The sequence below is a fragment of the Fulmarus glacialis genome, unplaced genomic scaffold (genome assembly GCF_000690835.1).
Source record: "Fulmarus glacialis isolate BGI_N327 unplaced genomic scaffold, ASM69083v1 scaffold18905, whole genome shotgun sequence".
Lineage (NCBI taxonomy): Eukaryota > Metazoa > Chordata > Aves > Procellariiformes > Procellariidae > Fulmarus > Fulmarus glacialis.
In genome coordinates, this window is record NW_009213915.1 from 35,919 (window position 1) to 56,520 (window position 20,602).

At 49.6% G+C, this 20,602-nt stretch overlaps 1 protein-coding gene across 1 annotated transcript in view; it reads left to right on the top strand.

Annotated features, from left to right (window-relative positions):
- The window catches only part of CACNA1G (calcium channel, voltage-dependent, T type, alpha 1G subunit), a gene marked incomplete at its 3' end in the record, with an annotated part of 68,811 nt that overhangs the window by 27,266 nt on the left and 20,943 nt on the right, over window positions 1-20,602 (top strand). The window contains exons 10-17 of the mRNA XM_009578381.1: window positions 7,330-7,481; window positions 8,016-8,201; window positions 9,368-9,482; window positions 10,207-10,362; window positions 15,569-15,595; window positions 17,479-17,572; window positions 18,180-18,364; window positions 18,521-18,967. Of these exons, the coding sequence (XP_009576676.1) occupies window positions 7,330-7,481; window positions 8,016-8,201; window positions 9,368-9,482; window positions 10,207-10,362; window positions 15,569-15,595; window positions 17,479-17,572; window positions 18,180-18,364; window positions 18,521-18,967 (1,362 nt within the window). The remainder of the gene's footprint in view (window positions 1-7,329; window positions 7,482-8,015; window positions 8,202-9,367; window positions 9,483-10,206; window positions 10,363-15,568; window positions 15,596-17,478; window positions 17,573-18,179; window positions 18,365-18,520; window positions 18,968-20,602) is intronic.

Genomic DNA, 20,602 nt, shown 5'->3' on the forward strand with positions numbered 1-20,602 from the left:
GTACAGAGACAGCCTTTTTCTTTCTCTTTTTTTATTTCCTCCCTCCCCCTGGTACCTTCTGAACTACTAATGGGGAGATAAGTTTCAAACTTGGTTTAGATTAACTAGAAATAGAGGGCTTTAAATCTCAAGTACTTACAAGGTGTGACCAAGTGGAAATGCAGCTTTTGTTCAGCTTAAGCTCCTTTGAAACCTGGGCAGAGGGATGAGCCAGTTCATGTTTTTCTTGCATTTTCTGGGATAAAATTCATCCAGAAATCTCAAGCTGAGAGAGATAAGGAGTTCAGGCGAGAATATCTGCTGTGCCTCCTGAGAGCAGTAAAGAGAGCACGGCCCCAGGGCTTGGAGGAGGAGAGCATGGTCTGCAGGTCCTCTTTATGGTCCTGGTCAGGGATAGTTCATGGCAGGTCCCTTTGTGGTTCGTTGATGAGGTTCTCCGTTGTGCTCGGGGCTCGTCTCCTCATTTGCACCCTGGGCTCGGGGTGGACAGGAGGCAGAAGTGCATGGGGACATGGCCCCATATGGGCAGTCAGGGCTGCGGAATTCAGTTGTTGGCCATGGTGGCTCAACAGTGATGTGGTGGAGAGGAAGGTCTTGCACCAGAAGTTGCCATGTCCATGGGACTCAGCTCCTTCCTTCTGCAGGTGTGGGGTGGGAAGGGACATATATTAATTGGAACAGGGAAGAATGGGTGGAAGGTGAGGCGATTAGCAGCAGCGGTGGAAGGGGAGTCCCTCCTGTGCAGACAGCTCCAATTTCTCTGAAATGAAAGCTGCTTTCCTCCCTTTCTTACAGCATTATTTGCCATGGCATGAAATATTCAGCCTCCATTCAGCCTGTAACAAAATCCTCCTTTCCCGTGCAGTGATGGGATGAAACTGGACTTGTTCACTTGTCTGTCAAAGTCATTTCCTTTTAATAAATGCCTATAAATCCTGAACTTCCCAGCAGTCCTCCTCCAGCTCACTGAGTAGCGAGCACGCTGCTCTTTCTGTGTCTCCAGCCCCAGGAGGAGCAGAGCAAAAACCACTGCAATCCTGCTACTTTCTGAGTTGTTTTCTTTAATCAGTTTGGCAAAGGATGAGTAAAGAAAGCCTATCGGTCTATCGGGCTCCGATGAGCATGGCTCAGGTTCACGTTGCTGGACCCACGACAATAGCTAAAGCCTGATGCCTTTTAAGGAGCCCCAAAGACAATGAATGTCATCGCTGAAAATATGCGTAGATTGAGTTTCTATTTATAAAGTAGCAAACTGCACTGGAGCTAAGAGGAGCTGTATTTACCGAAGGGAATCAATGTGTTTTTTCGGATGGCTGTGGCTCAGCGGGTGCACCAAGGCAGGGGGAATAATGTGGGTGCGATGAGGGCAGGGCATGGAGAAGGCTCGCTGGTTGACTGATGACATGGCCACAAGCTATAAATGATGGGGAATCGGGTGTGGGAGAGGGCAAAAAAAGGGCACCTCACTTTGTTAATAGCTGCTTCTATTAATCAGAATTTCTTGCGTTTTGCCCCAGGACTAGTGGTCTGGCTCCTGTTTCGAGGCAGACCTGGTGTGTGTCTGCACCCACACAGAGGGTGGAGAGGATCTTAATGGAGCGGTGTCAGGTTGAAAATTGCATCTTTGTGTGACCCGTTTGATTTTTTTCTTATGTATATATATTAAAAATCTGCAAGTGATGAGTCAGTAAAATGTTGTTGGTGTTTCCTGTGAAATAGCTGAGGTCAGTATTTTCTTTCTGTGTTATTTTTCCTTAGTTGCCATGGTAATGATTTCAGAAGGGTTTTATTCTGCAGCCGTTTGAATGGGTTAGAAGTTTTCATGGTCTTCTGGATCCGCTCGCAGAAGCAGAGCCCTTGGGATCAGGAGGGATCTGCCTCCTGGCCGGCCACCCCATCCCTCCCTCTGTGCTGTGGCAAGACAGAGTGGTTTTTCTATTTTATTTTATTGTTAGCAAGATAGAGAGAAAAGAGCCTGGGGTGCTTCTGCTCTTTTGTGCTGACATCCCCAGGGGCAGGGGCTGGGAAGACCAGCCTTGGCTGCAGCCTGGAGCTCGCTGCCTGGGCAAGGGGGAAATGGGGATGGACGGATCCATGCCAGACATGCCCACGGCGCTGGGTGCAGGTCTGATGATGATGAAGCGCCTGTGCTATGCCTGTGCCTTATATGGGTCATGGCTGGAGGAAGGCAGCAGTAGAAGCCTTGTAAGCTCTGTGTACCGTCTGCCAGGGTGCTTGGTTACACTTCATCACGCAGCAGGGCTTGTCTTTCAGGAATTGGGGAACACAGCCCCCAGGGCTTGTGCTTTTAATGACCCCAGGCCCTGTCCTCACCTTTTTCCCCACTCGTTGCCTGCAGCCTCGCTTGCTCAGCAGACACATTGGAGCCTCATGCACAGGAAGGAGTAGCGTGTGCCACCATCTCGTGCCCAGATGGAAATGGAACAAGTCCGTTCTGCCATCGGAAACCTTACTCGTGAGCTTCTACTCAGTTGAAAAAAAGAAAAAAAACCAAAAGAAATGCATTACCGCCTGTTTCTGAATGCTGAAAAAGGGCAAGGCACTGGTCCAGCTCTGAGATACCCCTCGATGCAACATTTAGTACCTGGGGACATCTTCCCTTGCCTCCTCCCATCCCCCACGGCAGCGCCCTGCTTGGTGCCAGTCAGCCCTGCCTGAAACCTCCAGGCAGGGTGCAGAGAGCATCCCCTCCTCGCCGCCATGGTTTGCACCCTGCCAGGCAGGGTTACGTCTGGGCGGGCGCCCATGGCTCGCCTCCTCCCTGCCGCCTTCGTTTGCTGGATGGTGTTTATGAGAGATGCTGCGCTGTCTGCTCCTATTTTATGTGCTGCCAGAGCTTGTCAATGTGCTGTTTGGTACATCAACAAATCGACACTACACAAACAGAGAGCTAACAGGGAATGATTTATCCAGGACACCACGTCTGTGTGTCCAGCAACACGAGGTGTCCTGGAAACAAAATTCAGTATTTACCGAAGACTCATCGGACGAGCTGGTGTTTCGTGCATCGGAATAGCTGGTGTTTCGTGCCACAGCTGAATTGCACTTATATCTCGCTCTTTCTGGGTGTTGTGGTGTTGCTTGTTTAATCATAGGATTCTTTCCTTTTAATTAGTCACTGCTGCTGATGATGAGAGAATTAGAAGACTCTTCTCTTAATGGAGAAGCTCAGGCTGTGGCAAATGTTCTGTAATTGGGGTGGTGGGCAGGAGGCTTTGTGCTGCAAAGAGACCCCAGGGTCTGTACCTTGGGCTCTGCTTCCCGGCAAAATGGCCTTTCCAGGAGGGGGTCCTGAAGGCGTGTGTTTTCCAAATATATCATTTACTCAAAGGAAGGATGCTACCTCCCCCGGCTGCCGTGTTGTGGCCCTTGGAGGGGAAAGCTGCTTGATTTTACCGGCTCTTTTCCTCCATGCCTGGCGAGGACCCGTTGAGCTGGTTGTGTGCCAGGAGTTGGTGACTGTCCCAGGTACATTATGTCTAGAGCTGGTCAATATTGTTTTGATTAGACAGTTATTGTCAGAAAATGGCAGTTTATCAAACTTGAAGCTGTTTGTGGGAGGGGAGTGGTTTCAGTGAACTGGCTTAAAAAAAAAAAATTATTGAGATACATTGTCTGAGATATTTGAAACGTCCATTTGAACAGTTGGGGAACAAGAAGTTCCATGTTCTTCTTCAAGCTGACTTTTATTTATGTTTTTTATATTTCAGTTGATTTACGGTACAGAGCAAATGGATAAGGGAATAGGGACTAAAATGGAGAGGAGAGCTTTCAAAATTTTGGGCACAAAGTGTGTCAGTTTGCCAATTCTGAAACTCTGCATTCCTGTTTGGGACGGGATTACAATTTCAGTTCCCACGGGAGAGAAAAGCCACTTTCCTGTTGTATTGTAATGATGTCTAAGAAAAGATGTCTCAGACATGTTTGTGATTTCTGTAGAGCAGAAGCATCTTATAAACAGTCTTATCATCTATACACATCTATGGCTGCATGGAAATCCTGTAGCTGGCATTCTCAGAAGTGTTTGAATCCCCACTGCCTGGCTGTGATCCCCTTGGGCAGGATCATGATCTCAGCCCACCTCTATTTTTACAAATAATTCCTGGCGGTGCTCGTGGCACGGGTCTGGGCAGGTGCCCCATGGACTGGCTGCAGCGATGTGTCCCTTGAAAGGGATGCGGAGCTGTTCCAGGGGGACCCCCCGAGTGGGAGCGAGGGGCTTGGGGGAGGGTGCTCCACAGCCGGCTGCAAAAATCCTCCGAGCAATTCGCATTGCCCCATCTCAACTATTTAGGGGATGTGTTGTTTCCCGAAGCAAAATAACACCTCGATTTCAGCCGGGTCTGGTTGCAGTGTGCTTCCAGTAGATGCTCGCCTCGCCCTCCCGTGGCAGAGCTCCAGGCTGCCCTGGAGACCCTCCTCTTCTCCTGGCTGGGTGAAAGGAAGTTTTCCCTTCCTCTTTGAACCCATTTTGGCCATTAATCTTAGATTTTTGGATATTAATTCTCACCTCTGGTTCAGGAGATCCCACTCTTCATTTTTATTATGGGCGCCCAATGTCTCAGATATTAAAAGCCATTTCCTGCAAGGGAAGTGGAAAAGAGTGTGTGGAGGAGGAGTGGGGGGCCAGGCGGCCTTTTTGAGGTGAAGCATGGATGGATCCAGCGCTGCTGCAGGTGCTGAGCATCACCACGCTGCATGGGCTGATGCATAGCCCTCCTGTGCTGGTGACAGGGGTATTTGGGACTCTCATGAGCCGGGTGGGCTGGGAGGGATGTTTCATGGGCTGGGGGGATCACAGCCCTTCCAGTGGGTGCTGGGGGTCCTGGGAGAGTTGCAGCATAAGCACTGCTCCTCCCCTGCCGTGGCTCCCCACGTCACCCAGCTGTGCCCTGCCAGTGCCTCCCATCCAGATTTATACATCCCAATAACATCTCCAACCAGAAGGTGCTCGTGAAGTTTCATTAACCCACGCTATTAACACGACATCCCTGCTGGGGCTGGGAGGGTTTTCCATGTCAGCTCCTGCAGGGAAGGGATGCCATGGCTGCAGGAGATCCTGCGCGCTGCTCACATATCGAGGGACTTCACCAGGTTGTGCCTGCAGGGCAGGTTAGATTTGGCAGCGCGGTCACAGAGCGGGAACAGAGGGTGGAAATGAGCATTCGGGGCCCAGGTTAGTGATGCTGATAGATGAGAAGAAAAGCTTCCAGGAACACGTTTCCTTTCCAGCAGTATTGCTGCAGTAATGATAACAGCACAGCCTGCCTCGGCGCTGGGGCAGTCATGAATGAGTTGGCTTTTTTTTTTTTTTGTGACTAATGTAGACTTTCAGCTATTTGAAATTGTCCTGAGATGCAGCTTGACATATAAGTTCTCGACCTATTTATTACTTTGTGTCTGAGTGTTCCCATAGGTATATGGTTTTAAACCAGGGCTGCGTTTAATATCAGGAGCTGGAGCATTTGTATTTTAGCTCTAGATCAACAAGGAGGCGATTTGGGCTGTGTGTCCGGTGTGTTTGGCAAATTCTAGCCAAGGGATCTGTTCCTCAGCAAGGATGTTTGAGGTAAAGGAAGTGTTAAACACCCCCTTTTTTTTCTTTTTTTATTACTTTTTCTTTTCAGTGCTGCTGTTTTCCCCTTTGCTATCGTGTCACCATTGGTGAGTCATCACAAGCTCCCACGAGTACCAGTGCAAGTCCCCAAGGATTACACTACCACGCTGAGATAACATCAGACCAATTTGGGTCCCCATCTACCATCGCACTGGGTTGGAGAAACTTGAGCTGCAAGGGCTTGGCCAGCTGTGCCTGGAGACTTTAACCCTGAGAAACAAAGAATTGAATACCCACATGGATTTATCTGTTTATTTGCCAGCGTATATATCTGTGAAGCCTTTGGTCGCTGTAGTTTCTTGGGGCTCTGAAACACAGCTGATCGAGTATTGACCCTGCCCCTGAGCCATCCCCTCTCCTGGCTCCCATAGTGTTGGGTGGGTGGTGGGTCACCTCATGGCAAACCCTACAGCTTGTGGCGCAGCATGTGCTGTGGCGTGGCAGCTCCTCATCTGTTGTAGGAAGTTTTTGGCCAGCCATGAAGGTGTTTCACGGAAGTGGTGGGAGCAGTCAACAGCACGCATTGCACATTGGCTTCTGCTCATGGTGTAGCTGCCGTGAACCTGCGCTTCTGGCCGTAACCCACCATGGTGTTCAGGCATCTCAAGCCACGGGTGGTTACACGTGGGGATTTAGAAAAGTATCTGAGTGAGTTAAGTGCCAAACTACCCCTCAGAGGAATCCAGCACCCAGTGTGTGTAAGGTGTTTTGTGAACTGTGCCAGCCCACTGCCCCGTGGGGCACCTCGCGTTGCCGAAACGGCCCCGCGGCCATCTGCCAGCAGGACGCTGTCTTTTGATTTTAATGAAGCCTTTAAGCAGAAACATGCAGTTGCGGCCATGTGTTGGGGTTAAATGGGGAAAAGGGATCTGGTACTGCAGATTCTCCTCCTGTCTTTGCCACTGACTGATCCTAAACAGACTACACCACCGGTTTTTGTCTTCTGCCATATGTTTTCCAATAATGCCCGCCCACCCGCTGGGGAAGACGCAGTGCTGGGTGTCTGCAGGCATTGTTGGGAACCCTCTGTGAAATATGCTAGAAAAACATGAAAGGTATTAATTTAGGTCTAAGATTACAGGAAGTCTGTTTGTTAGGTTTTTTTGTATCTTTATTTTTAGATTGCCATTTTGAATTGCCAGGATCAGGCCCTTCCTCAGTTGCAATATTCAGATAATGAATCCTGATATCATCCTGATAATGAGGTTTTTTGAGCCGTTCCAATTATAGCGCTTCAAATCTCTGCATTTGAAATCTTAGCTTAAATCTTTTGATGAGATGTTAAATAAAAAGACAGGCCCTAAAAGGATATTTATCTGAGAAAACGGTCCAACTTTCCCTTCTGCATAAAGAGAATTGGTTTGGAGGACATGAAAGCGTTAAGGCTCAGTACATGCCACTTCTACATAAACCTCCTGAGGTGGTACTAAAGCTGCGATTAATGTGAAGTCCATGTCTGGGTTTACCTGCTCAATTTACAACGGGTGTATAAACCTTAAATACTCTGATAGTATTTTTCTTCTCCCTCCTGGGCTTTGAGTAAGCTATTACTATTTTCTCGCTACGCCATTAGTATCGGTATTCCTACACTTGCGGTACTGGGGCTTGTATTTCCAGGTGTAATTTTGGATATGCCTAACAAATGGAGCTGGGCTGCTTACTGTGTCCCTTTCCTCCTCTTCTTTCCCCAGCCAGAGGAGCTTACCAACGCCCTGGAGATCAGCAACATAGTCTTCACAAGCCTCTTTGCCCTGGAGATGCTGTTGAAAGTCCTCGTTTATGGTCCTTTTGGCTACATTAAGAATCCATACAACATCTTTGATGGGATCATCGTGGTGATTAGGTACAAACCTCGATTTTTCTTTATGCGTGTTTCCCCTCATTTGGCTGTTTAATTAAACAGAAAGTAATGGAGAGTGGGCATAAATACCTTCCTATGACACTTTATACTTCTCTGCTGTAAATTAATGCACTTAAACATGATTGCTAATATATATCTTGGGGTTATTTTATGGTCATTTTAGAGAGAGGCCCAATCAGAAAGCTATCAGTCCCAATGTCCTGGGAAAGTCTAGGATCCAAATGATACAACCAGTGCCTGATTAAGTAGCTGCTGGTTTTTTGGCATGTCCAAAGGCTGTAATTGCCCCTGCAGCTGCAGCCACTGATTTGCAGGTGTGTTTTTGACACTCTAGTGGGACTCTGCTCTTTGCAAGCCTGGACGGAGCCCAGCTCAGTGCGGGCATCAGCAGTGCATCTCTGCCCGCTTTCCATCCCTCTTCTCTCTGAATTTCACCCTCTCTTTGCTTCCTCTCCTCTGTGCCTTTGCGTTAGGCTTTGTCTTCTCATCCTGCAATGACCTTTTTTTCTCCCTCAGCGTGTGGGAGATAGTGGGCCAGCAAGGAGGGGGGCTCTCGGTCCTGCGGACCTTTCGGCTCATGCGGGTTTTGAAGCTAGTCCGCTTCATGCCAGCTCTCCAGCGCCAGCTCGTAGTCCTCATGAAGACCATGGACAACGTGGCCACGTTCTGCATGTTGCTGATGCTCTTCATCTTCATCTTTAGGTGAGCGCTTCTGATTCCCAGTCCTGAGGTTGCTCTGGGTTTTTTAGGTGGGATCCCACGGCAAGGTGAGGAGGTGTAAGAGTCCATACCAGGGCATGGCTGAGCTGAACAGTCCCAGAAACAGCATTGCTGGCCAGAACTGGCGATGGCTTGCTGCCCTGACCTAATTCTCTTAACTCTGGCCAAACGAGACATCTGTCTTTGCAAGATGATTTACAAGGAAAATCTTTCAGCTGGATGATTCCTTGACATCACCCCAAGACAGCGGTCCCATTACTTACTGACTAGCAGAAAGCCTGGTGCTAAAAATATTGCCAAGGAGAGGGCGATGTTCCTAAAATAAAGTCAGCCAAGGTGGTGCTTGTGCTCTTGCATGGCCTCTTCTTCTGAGAAGTGAGGTTCTGCAGTGGAAACACTAGAAGTAGGCTTGGCGTAGCCCTGAATTTCTGGATTTTGGTCTGGATTTTGAGAAGAGCCTGTCTCCTTGTAACAGCCAACTCTGGTGTTCCAGCAATCCAGGCACTGGGAAGGCTGAGGAAAGCCGGTCTCTTCCATGGAACGATGTCTCTTCTCCCAGTGAGACGTTTCACCCCAAAGCCACCGTTTGCAGCTGTGGTGCTCAGCAGTGCTGTAAATAATTTGGTTAGTCAGGTTACTGGCCGAGAGCAGGGGAAAACATATTATTCTTTTAGTATCACTCTGAAATGAAAGGTATTCTGTTTTCCTGTCAAAATTGAAAAAGCTGTTTTGAGTCCCCTGATATGTCTCATTCAGGCATTTCACGGAAACCCTTTCTGTCTTCCTAATTCAATTTAAGCGTATTTTGCTAAAAATGTGTCATTGCAAAACAGAAAGTCAAAACATTTTGTTTAGAAAATGTTGAAACAAAATGTTTTGACTTAAAAAAAACAAAGCAGAAGAAAAAGAAGGAGTGGGCATACTTTTTGGTTGAAACTGTTTGACAGATTTGACCCAAATTCACAACTGGTTTGCATGATCTCGAGGCGTGTTTTTCAGTGAACGAATGATTCATCTTTTTTAAAAAAAAAAAAAAAAGAATTGCTCAGGTGAAACCAGGACACAGTCAGCCCTGCTGTATGACTATTAGTTTTTAATAGGAGACCAATGTCATCTCCTGTTGAGCCCCTGCTTTCCCTCCTGTGCAGCATCCTGGGGATGCACCTCTTTGGCTGTAAGTTTGCTTCGGAGCGAGACGGTGACACGCTGCCCGACAGGAAGAACTTCGACTCCTTGCTCTGGGCCATCGTCACCGTTTTCCAGGTACAAAATGGAAAATGCCACAACTCGTGCATTTTGGGGCTGCAGGGGCTGGGGTTGTTTTCCAAAGCATCTGACAGAGGTTAGCGAAGCTCCTTGCCGTGGAAGGGAGAGGACCCAAAACCACACAAGGGGTTTTCAGACCATTTTCCAGAATAAATCAGAAAGCTAATGAGGAGGCGCTGCCGAGGTAGGAGGCTCTTGCATTTGCAGGGTATGGGCTGGGTGGGTGAAAGTAAGCGTAGAGGGTGGAGATGGAGAGGAGGAGATCAGGACCATTTGCAGTGATATCTCAACGAAGAACAGAATCCGTTTTAAGCCCATAATTGATATATGCAGTTTTTTGTTCTAGCAGCTCTGACCTCTGTAACTGCTGGATCTATGAAGGACTTTTAGCTGTTCTGGCCAACCAAAGGAAAGGTCCGACCCATGCGACATTGCACTCCCTTATGGCTGAACGTGTCTCTTGGTGCGGGTGGGAGTCAGGGCAGTTTGGGCAGGGTCCTTACCGATAGCATGGGAGTCACAGTCGCTTTGGTCCTGTCTCTTCTCTGGCTCAGAAGATGGCTTGGGCCAGATTTATCCTCCTGTGGTTATAGCTACGGTGGATACCCCAGAAGTGGGATGCTCATTGGGTCCATGCAGAGCACAGATACCCGGCCAGGCTCGGGGAAAATGGCACACAATCCTCCAGTATCTTAATTTTCCTGATACCCTTCCTCTGCAGATTTTGACCCAGGAAGACTGGAACAAGGTCCTTTACAATGGCATGGCATCAACCTCCTCCTGGGCTGCTCTCTACTTCATTGCTCTCATGACGTTTGGGAATTATGTTCTCTTTAACCTGCTGGTGGCCATCCTGGTAGAGGGTTTCCAGACGGAGGTAATGTCCTCACACTTGTGCCTTTGGTTTCTTCTAAAATTTCAGGGCCTCCAGATCCTGGAATTTGATTTCTGAGATGGACAGCAATACCTTTACAAGAGTGGTACATGAAAAAAGTGGGGGAAAACATTAGGTCGTCTTTCTTTTTTTTGTTTTTTTCCTCCTTTCTTTCTTTTTCTTCGCCACAGTGCAATTTAATACAGCAAGCCCTCTAAATGAAGGGCTTAAATGAAAAGCATTGTTAGCATTAATGCAGGAGTGGGAATTCAGCGGTGAGTCAGGCACTGCAGATGGGATCACTGCTATGACAGTGTCTTTGAAACAGTTCGCACCGTGTTTGTTAGCCAGATTAAAAGCCCCTCCTGAAAACTTACTCAGGCTGGTAAGAGATTAGTGACACGATTATCTTTCTGGATGGTATGTGTTCATGGAGCTCTTCCTGCATCCAGCCCTGCAATGCTCTGCACGTTTTAAAGTACGTGATTTCTGGTCTCTGCTGGCTGCTTCTTCGGGCTGAGAACCTCCATGAAACATCCCGGATTGCTGGAGGTCTTCATGGAAGGGCAGAGGGGCAGTTAGATTTGAACTCAACCTTTTTTTTCATCCTACTGCCTTCCCAACTCTCCAGCTCGGAGCGAGGAGCATGTCACCTAGTCCCCAGAGTGGGAGGCCTGCAATGCCCACCCACTCTCTGCAAAAATTGTCCAACTGTCCAAGAACATCAGTAAGGGGAGGAGACCTCTACACCCTGCCCAGGGGGTTGGAGAGGTAAATATAACCCCAAACTGCTCACTGGGATCTGTTTTTATAGGCTGTGCTTTTACACGCTCTCTCTGATTTTTATAAGCATTCTGGGGTGACTAAATATTATTTAAGATTTGTTGCTTGTGTATCATGATATCCTACCACCCTATGAATAGCTATACACAGAACCATTTTTATTATTATTATTTTTGGAGCACAGTTCAGAGTTAAATTAATGGAGTCGTACCAGGAGATAGCAAGAAGAAATGTTTTTTATTTTTTTGTATCGTGTCTCTCCATGTTGGTGCTTTTCTTTTTTAATTGTTATTGTTGTAGCTGTTTCTGTCTGTAAATCCCCCCCACCATTCAGCCGAAGGGAAGGTCACTGCCAGGTTCTGCCCAATAGCACAACGTTCCCTTGCCCGAGCGAGAAGAGGTAAAAAGCTCCTTGTCTGCTTGTGATGACAGCTTCGAAACCGAACCTTTGTCTGTTCAGTCTAGCAAATTGATTCTCTGAAGGTCACCGAAGTGGGAGACTACCTGCTGCACCCGCTTCTTAGAGAAAAGCGTGCAGCCTTTAAATGCAGCAGCCCCTTTTCCAACCCCTGGTCCTAGAGGGAGGCTGACACCTCTGGTCCTTGGCTCAGCCCGGTTTTTCATGCTAGAGCATCCCCGTGCTCGCCCGCTGGCATGCTCCCGCTCCCGCACACCCAGCCGCCGTGCGCCTGTTTCCTTGGGCAGCAATTTATCCCACGCTCGCTTTGTGGCCAGCTGGTACCATGGCGTAACTCCGAGTAAATTCATGCCCTGGCTTAATGCGCTGTGATTTTATTCCAATAACCATATCCTTGAGGGTATGTCTTCCCTGGAGTCAGGGGAACTGCCTGCAGCACCCCCCAAATTTGCTTTTAGCTGGTTTTTGCAGTAGGGCTGCCCCGTCACCTGCCCCTGCTTCTCCTTTGCCGGGGCAGCACCGGGCTGGTCCGAGCCAGCTCCAGGATTGCCATGTAAGCTGCAAATGTGCTTTAAGTGCAGCGTAAATCAGGGAGTAACTTCTGATTCAGGAAAGCACTGAGACAGCCTGAAGCCGGTCATGCTCACACTGGTATTGAGAGGCGAGTGCTGGGACCAAGGTCCAGCGCAAAGATCAAACCCTTTCTGGCCAATTCTGCCCAACCATGGCAATTTCAATGAACTCACACCAGATTTCTATAATTTGTGACTCTGATTTTATACCTTGGGCTTTGCTGGGTGGCATTTTTAATAATAATCTTCCTTCCACGTCCTTATTCTGAGTTCTCCACGCTCCTCCAGTAAATTGCAATGGGATCAAGAGATCCCTCGGCTCAACCCGAGTTTCTCGCAGCAGACAGGGAGCAAATGTCTGCTGGAGGTTGGGAGCCAGGTCTGGCCTTGCTGGTTTATGTTTATTCAGCTTTGCTGGTGTGTAGCTTTGCAAACAGATCTCATTCTGGTTTTTGCTAGCCAGCACACAAAGGATCCTCTCTTAAGCAGAATTAATAGAGATCATCTCTCGCTGTAAACAAATCTCAGCATCTCCCTCCTGTGATTGCACTTGACCCTTCTTCTGAGTTGGTTGGTGTTTTTTTTTTTCCATTCTCCTTCAGATTTCTGGGCTGAAACACAATCCCAAGGCTGCTGACTTTATCTCCCTGGTCCTTGAGTGCCTTTCCTCAATCTGCAAGCACCTCGTTAATTTTAGTGCATGGCTTTGCAGCCCCAGTTGCTAGGCAGCAGATGTATATAAGCAGTTGAGAAACAAAAAGGACCTGTTCCAAACTTTAAATATGGAGCAATATATTTTGCAGGGTTGAGTTTCTCCCCCCCGCCCCGTTTCTTTTTATTTGGTAACTGCTTCTCTCTTGCAAGAGGCACACGCAGGACTTTATGCAACGTGGTTATTTTTGACCGTGCATTCTCCGATTTAACTCGAGCCTGGTGTCGGTGCGAGGAAGGTGAGCAGGGGACTCCGTTTGATCAAGCTGCTGATTTGAAATTGCTGCCTGACCTCTCAGGTCCCTGCCCTGGGGACTTCTCTCTGAAGCAAGCAATGACTCCTCTTTGTCAGACATAAAGCTCCTCTCCCAAGGGACTTCCTAATAATATTATCTCCAAAGCGTATTCTTCCATTGGTAATCCTCCTGGTTTCGTGTCCCCGGCTGTCCTCACTCGTGGGTTTGTTCCTTCCCCTCCTTTGTGCCCCCCTTCCTTCCCAGGACCCTCCTCCAGCACCTCCATCCTTTCCTCTGCAGGAGAACATTACCTGCTTTCTGGATGTACCATCCTCAGAGAAATATGGACTTTGATGACTTCTGGGCTTCAGCCAGAAGGAACAGCCCCTTCTCCTGCAATAGGGATTTTGGATGGTGTTTTTCTTGCATCCCTTACCTTTTGCATTCCTATCGGTTTCAGTGGGATTTTGCTCGTGAAGGAAAAGTGTTTCTGTGTTTTCCTTCAATGGCTTTTCCATGTCTCTCTCTGTTACAACCCAAGACTTCAAATTAAGTGTCCATTACATGCCTAGCAAGACACTGTTGGCCCATCCAGATCCCAAAGCTGATCAGTCTTTCTTAGACTCTTCATCCCAGCCTGGAGTGGGATGAGTTTTGCATCCCACGTAGCAACTGGAGGAAAGATCCATTGCCCTGTAGGCAAGAAATTAAGCTGGTGGGACAACCTGTGCCCTCCTGCCGCAGTCTGTAACCTCCCGCAGCCCTGCAGGACAGGACCAGGCATGGCCACGCTGCTGAAATGTGCTGAGGAGCATTGGAAGAGCCGCCCCTGAGGCAGGGGAAACACAACGAGGTGAAAAATGACGTGTGCTTTCCAAGTGGGTAGGAAAAGACCGACTTCTGGTGCTGTGAAGAGATGCTGGAGCCACTCGTCTGGCAAAGCCCCCCCAGGATGGGGCTGCTGCCCGCAGACCCCTGCCGCATTTGGGGACCCTGCTGATTTAAAGGGGTGTCTCCACTAACAGGGGTGAGGATGGATCTGGTGGCTTTTCTTAAATTAGGTATTTCACCTGGCTGTAAGAGGACTTGTATTGTGTTAATCAAACATTCATTAAAAGCCTCCATTGCTGCTTAATGAAGGCATAATAAATAAAGATCCTATTATGCAGCTGCAAAAAAAAGCCCCAATAATAATCATGTTTTCAATAATTAGCTGGTGTTTCATTAGCACAATTATCACTTAGGAGCTGAAGCAAGCTCTGTTCGGAACACTTAATTTAAAGATAAGGCTGGTCCCTTTGAAGGGCTTCACTCCATCTGAGATCTTCCACCCCTTCCCTGTGCCGAGTGGAGTGGGTGCCCCAGCCCAGCTCTCCATCGCAGCCGCCTGCTGCCCTTCTCCCCCTCCCCTCTCCTTCCCTGCCTTTTCTCATGTGTTTTTTGATTCCCCTCTCAGTCCCGCTGTTGAAACTGTGAAAATTGAATCCCCCCTTCCCCTTCCTCCCCCCTCCCTCCCCCCGTTTCTCCTTCAGGAGATCTCCAAGCGAGAAGACGCGAGTGGGCAGTTAAGGTGTATTCAGCTGCCTGTCGACTCGTCGGGGGAATGTACACAGACCATCCCACCGCCCGCCGTGGTTGTCTCTCTCGTGGTGCCTGGTCACACGCCGTGGTGCTGTTCTCATTGTAGTAGCTGTCATTCTTTTGGGGGTTGTTTGGGTGTTTTGGGGTTTGTTACTGTTCTTTCCTTTCTTTTTTGTCGTCCTCATTGTTGAGTCAGCCTTGATTTTAAGTCCCTTCCTTCTCTGGGGGCGCCAGGTAAATTAAGGTGGGTGCTTCGGGGCGGCTGATGTGGCTCCGGCCCTGGCTCTCACCGACCCCTTTCTGGACGCCTGGCCCGGGGCAGGCTCCCCGCAGGGCTGTCACAGCCCCTCCACAGCATGGTCACATCCCGGGACCTCCCTAGGGATGCGGATGGTGATGCTGATTGCTGGGCACGCCTGTCAAGCGCTCCCTCCATTACGCAGGCAAAGGAGGGTGCCCGGGAGCGAAGGGACCTGGAATCAAGCCTGTTTGTGGACACGTGTGGGGGGAGCCCCGTGCTCGACAGGATGGGGTAGGATGGCAGCAGCTGCGCTGTGGTGTGTCCCAGAAAGGCTGGCCGGGATGCTGGGATCTCCGGCGAGATGCTGCGTTACAGTGCGGGTCAGGATGTGAAATGGTCCCATTCAGGTCTGAGGAAGCCATGGATCTCTGAAGTGCAGCACACTCCAGACTTTACTCTTCTGCCAACCTCATCTTTCTCTTTACCACTCCCTTCCCTTTCTGTCCTTTCTGAGAAGTCCGGCTTTTCCTTCAGCACAAAAGCCCTTTCCCATCGTATCCCAGTGTGTCATTCCCCTTTGGTAGTACAGTCTGGTCCATCTTGACGTACTCTCGTTTCCCAAAAGGATTTTAATTCCCTGTTCTCTCATAACCCCTTTTCTATCCAGAAAGGCAAACTGGGAGTGCAAGAACAGGTAACGGGCAGCAGCCCCAGCTACGAGATGTTTGCCTGCACCGTACTGAGTCTGGCACGTGGTGTTTCAGAGGGGATGCTTTCTGCCCTCCAGACGTGGGGTTTGGTGCTGGGGAGGGGGGTGGGAAGTCCCCACGTAGCTCTGCTTTTCCATCTTGGCACACATCTCATTGTGCACCCTAAAACTTTCCTTTGGGCTGTTAAAGAGCACTCCAGGAATAAAAATCACATAAAATTCTTCCCGTTATTTATTCCTTTTTAATAATCCATTAGGGAGAATGAGTAATTCCTGGCAGGCCCACTGACAGGCTGAGCCGGGAGCCTCTGCAGGGAGCGTACCTGGAGCCAGCTGGAGCCCCTGTTCATACGGAGACATGGGTTTGACTCCAGCAAAGTTCAGGCCAGCCTGACTTTACTGCTCCCCCTTGCAAGGTGCATTCCTGACCTTCCCAATCTGCGTCCTACAGGATGAGATTCCCTGAATAGCACAGAAATCCTGGATCCTCAGGAAGAGAAGTTTTGAGCCAACACATCACATCACATGCTCTTTCGCCTTAAAAACATGTGTCTGAGAGTGACCAGTCTGCCTGGAAAAAATCCCCTTAACTGTTTAGTGACCCCATGGGGGAGTATTAGGGCTCGTCCCTCTGGGGTTTTGCTTAACAAAGAGGCACAGGGCACTTGACCTTTTGTCAGATGCCATTTCCTCCATCCCATGCTGGGGCCCGTCTGTGTTTTTACAACTAACAGGTACCCGAGCACCAAACCTCCGCAGTGCTGACCAGGGCTCCTGGGGATGCAGCTTAGCCTCGGTGGAGTTTTCTGGGGCTCCTGGTCTCTCCCAGCTGAAGTGAGGGTCTGCTTGGCTTCTTTCATCCCAGCATTCTCCCTCCCTTCCCATCTCTCCTCCCTCCTGATGTACATCGCGACGAGGCTTGGTGCCCTTTGCCAGAGCAGTGGTTTCAGCCATGAATCCTCCTCTTTTGGATGGGCATCATTCTGGCGAGCGCCATTGCCTGTCGGGTGTATCTTGACTATACCACACCCTAAGCGCCTTTCTGCAGTGTCAATGGACAATATCAGTGGGTGCACAGGGATGTCCTTAATCGGGTCCGTGCTGCAAGACCGAGCAAGAGCCCAGGCACCACGCTGTGAGCAATGGTAAACCTCTTCTCTCTCCTCCCCAGGATGGGCCCATGTCAAAGCAGGCAGCTCTCACTCAACCCCTGGCATTTGAACTGATACAGCGGAATTTAACTCCCCAAAATGATACAGCGTAAATCCCCAAAACTTCTGCTTCTGTTGTGTGTTGCAGCTGGGAGGGGAATGGCCACCCAGGGCACTTGTTATCAGGTTCTGCCACCTGGATCCTCTCTGCGCTGGTGGGGCGTCCATCAACACGTGCCCATTAGCTGCGTTGGAAAGTCAGGTTCCCTTGTGCCCCTTCTGAATCCTGGATTGCTTCATTGAAGCATCACTAGAAAGAGACACAGACAGGGAGTTTTAAACCATAGTGTATAAATTAAGACAGATGAGTAGGGTCAATTTTTGTCCCAAAATTGCTCATCAGATATCTGTCCTTCCCTAATATCTGCCCAGTATGCAATTCCAGTGGCAAAAATTAAGTAATGGTTTGGGTTTTTCTGATCCCTTTCTGGGACCGCATTTGGAGCCAGAGGCAGTCTGTCTTCCTGGTAGGAGGTTAATTAGTCTGTGGTATAAATATGTGCATGCGTCATTTTGTGAAAGGTGATGTTGCATCGTGGTACAAAATTCAGTGGATCCGTAGGTGTGGTGTTGGAGATGGGAATCCATTTTTTCAGAGGGGTGTCCGTGCACCGCAGCCCTTCACCCATCTTGCTGAAGCCCTCTGTTTTGCTCCAGGGTGATGCTTCCAAGTCTGATTCCGAGGGGGATCTCTTCCCCCGCAGCCTGGAAGAGGAAGGAGGACTTAAGAAAAACTTGTCAAATCCAGCCTGTGAGTAACAACCCCGGGAGAATGGGCTTTTCCACAGAAACTTCACTTTGTTGTGAAAACAATGTGTCCAATGTGTCCTCCTAGAGAGTGCGGCGTGCTCCAGGCTGTCGCATGCTCGACCGAGGCCAGCAGGCTTGTGGTATGGGGTTGGATCGTGGAATGCAGACAGAGACATGATGGCATTCGGGCCGTAATCTCCCCATCGAGCCTGAGGTCTGGGCTTTTGGGGTGTCTCTGCAGGGGCACAAGTGGAGAAGCCATGGGGAAGGAGGATGGAGGGAACCTGGCATGGGCAGGACGTTCCCAGGGTTGGAGCTTGCAGGTGTTGGTTGGAAGGTTGAGGGGCAGCAGATGACAGTCTGCATCTGCTCTCTTCTCCCATTGGCACCTGATCCCATTGGTACCTGATCCCATTCCTGATTTACATCCCCCTGCTCCCCTGCCAGGCTGAAGGATGGGCTCTCAGCTCTCCAGAAGGGCTTTTTGGCCCCCATCCTCCTGATGCTTGGAGGAGAGCTGTCCCTGCACAGCTGCTTTGCCTGCCCAGGAGCAGGTTGTAGATGTGCCCCTCGAGGTGTGACACCTAAAACCCACTTGTGTCTTCCAGTGATGGCCCTGAGCGACCACCCAGAGCTGAAGAAGAGCCTGACCCCACCGCTCATCATACACACTGCTGCCACGCCGATGCCCATGCCCAAGAGCGCCATGTTCGGAGATGCAGCGCAGGGCTACGAGTCCCGCCGGGCCAGCGGCGTCTCCATGGACCCCGCCACCTATGAGCTCAAGTCCCCGGTACTTGCATCATCTCTTCCTGCCGATGCTCAGCAGGTGTCCATTGGGCTTGCAGGGCTGTCCGTCCATCCATCCGCCCCAGCTAGTGCAGCAGCAGCCTGGCACGGGGTGGGTGGCAAGGGGCTGATGCTCTCCCTGTCCCTGTCCTCCCCACAGCCCAGCACCCGCAGCTCCCCGCACAGCCCCTGGAGTGCCAGCAGCAGCTGGAACAGCCGCCGCTCCAGCTGGAACAGCATCGGCCGGGCCCCCAGCCTCAAACGTCGGGGTCAGAGCAGCGAGCGCAGATCCCTCCTCTCTGGAGAGGGGAAGGAAAGCTCGGAGGAAGGGGAGAGCTCAGATGAGGAGCACTCCAGCCGGGCCGGCAGCTTCAACGGCTCTTTGCCTCATCGCATGGAGTCACTGGAAACAAAAGGCTCCTTCGATCTCCAGGATACCTTGCAGGTGCCTTCCCTGTACCGGACCAGCAGCATGCACAGCAGCCGGACTTCCACCTCTGAGCACCAGGACTGCAATGGGAAGACTTCTCCGGGTCTGCTGCTGCACCAGCTCCACCTGGATGACCCCCGACAGGACTGCGATGACTGCGATGATGAAGGCAACATGGTAAGGAAATGCCAAACACTCATTTTGGGCTTTTTTCCTTGTCAAAGTGATGCACATACCTCTCTCAGGAGCGCATGGGTGGGTGCGAAGCAATGGCCTGCTGCAAGGGCTGAGTCTCACCAGAAGAGCACCAGAAGGTCTCTGGGCTGTGGATCCCACCAGAAATGGGGTTGGCATCATATTAAGTATTTCAGTGAAGTATCAGATGGTTCCTGATGGAGAGATCAGGGCAAAACTCCCCAGGTTCCACTAAAAGGTGCAGAGCGAAGTCTATCTCTTGGAAACATATGCTTTTCTGGTTTTCTTTTTTCTTTTTTTTTTTTTAAAAAAGTAACTTTCCCCGCTCTCCAACCATCATTCAGCTTTCTGCCCACATGCACAGCAGACAATTTCTGTTGACATCAAAAGGCAAGGAAAGGGCAGGGCTTGGCCTCCCATTCCCATGGTGGCTTTAGTCCCGTAGAGACAGTGGTAATTTCAAAGGCTTTGCATTAATTTCAATTTGAAGAGGCATTAGTCCAATAAGCAACTCTCTTTCACAGGCCTGAAAAGTGCCATTGAAGAAATGTTAGCTCAAAGGGCTGGAAGCGCAGGGATGGGACGAGGGTCCCTGGCTCTTTTTCCACGTGGATGTTTGTATCTTAAGGGAATAAAAGGAATTTAGCTGCTTTTACAAGGTTTTTTGCACGGCTGGGGCTTGAGTTGGCAGCAGGACGCCTGCGGGGACTGTCCCATTGGGATGTTCCCAGGACAGTTTTGGGGGGTTTTGGGGTGTTTTCTGCTCTTCCCAGGTTACCTCTTTGTTTCACTTTACCTTGTTCTTAGGCTTAAAAATGTGATGGTCTGATATGTCATCCCCAGGGAGTAACTCTGTTTCTGTTGGTGAAGCGGATAGGTTTTGGGTAGAGCCACGTGATGGTAACCGGGGCGGTACTGAAAACATGAAAGCTGCAGCTTGTGGACATGATTTTACTGTATTTCAATGAGTTTGTTGAATGAAAATGGAATTTGGAGCATGTGAAGAGATGCGAAAGGCAGAGGTGACTCCAGAGAAGGACCAGGAGGAGAAAGAAAGTTAGCACTGACAGAATGGAGTCACTCAGCTGTGAATCGCCTTTTAAAAAAGCCATTATCCCATTATTTCTCCAGCATGGATCCTCAGCCTGGGATTTTTACTGATTGTCTTAACCTGGTTTTTAACCTCCATAAAATAAATTGAATTTTTAAGAAAAGGAGCAGTAATTATTTTTGGAAAAAGCACTATCAAAAGTGATCAAGAGACCATGTTCTTTATTGCTAGCGAGGGATTTTTTTTTCATGGTCCAACATCATCTACTTTTTCCAGCTCACCTAGCCCAAACATCCCGCAGGTCCCTTTCTTTCCCCCTGCAAGATCAGAAGCCAGCAGCCCCTCTTGTGCTAGACATCGTGTGCTCCCGTCCCACCCAGCCCCGCAGCCCCAGCCAGTGCTGACGATAGGCTGTTGAATTAGATGCATGTTTTTAATCTTTATTACAGCAGCTGCTTTTAGCGTAAACCAAATGTCGTCTTCTGTGTGCCGAAGTCTGGCCACGTAGGGTTAGACCAAAGGTCCCTCAATCCTCTCCCACGGAGTGGTCAGAAGCAAATGCCTAG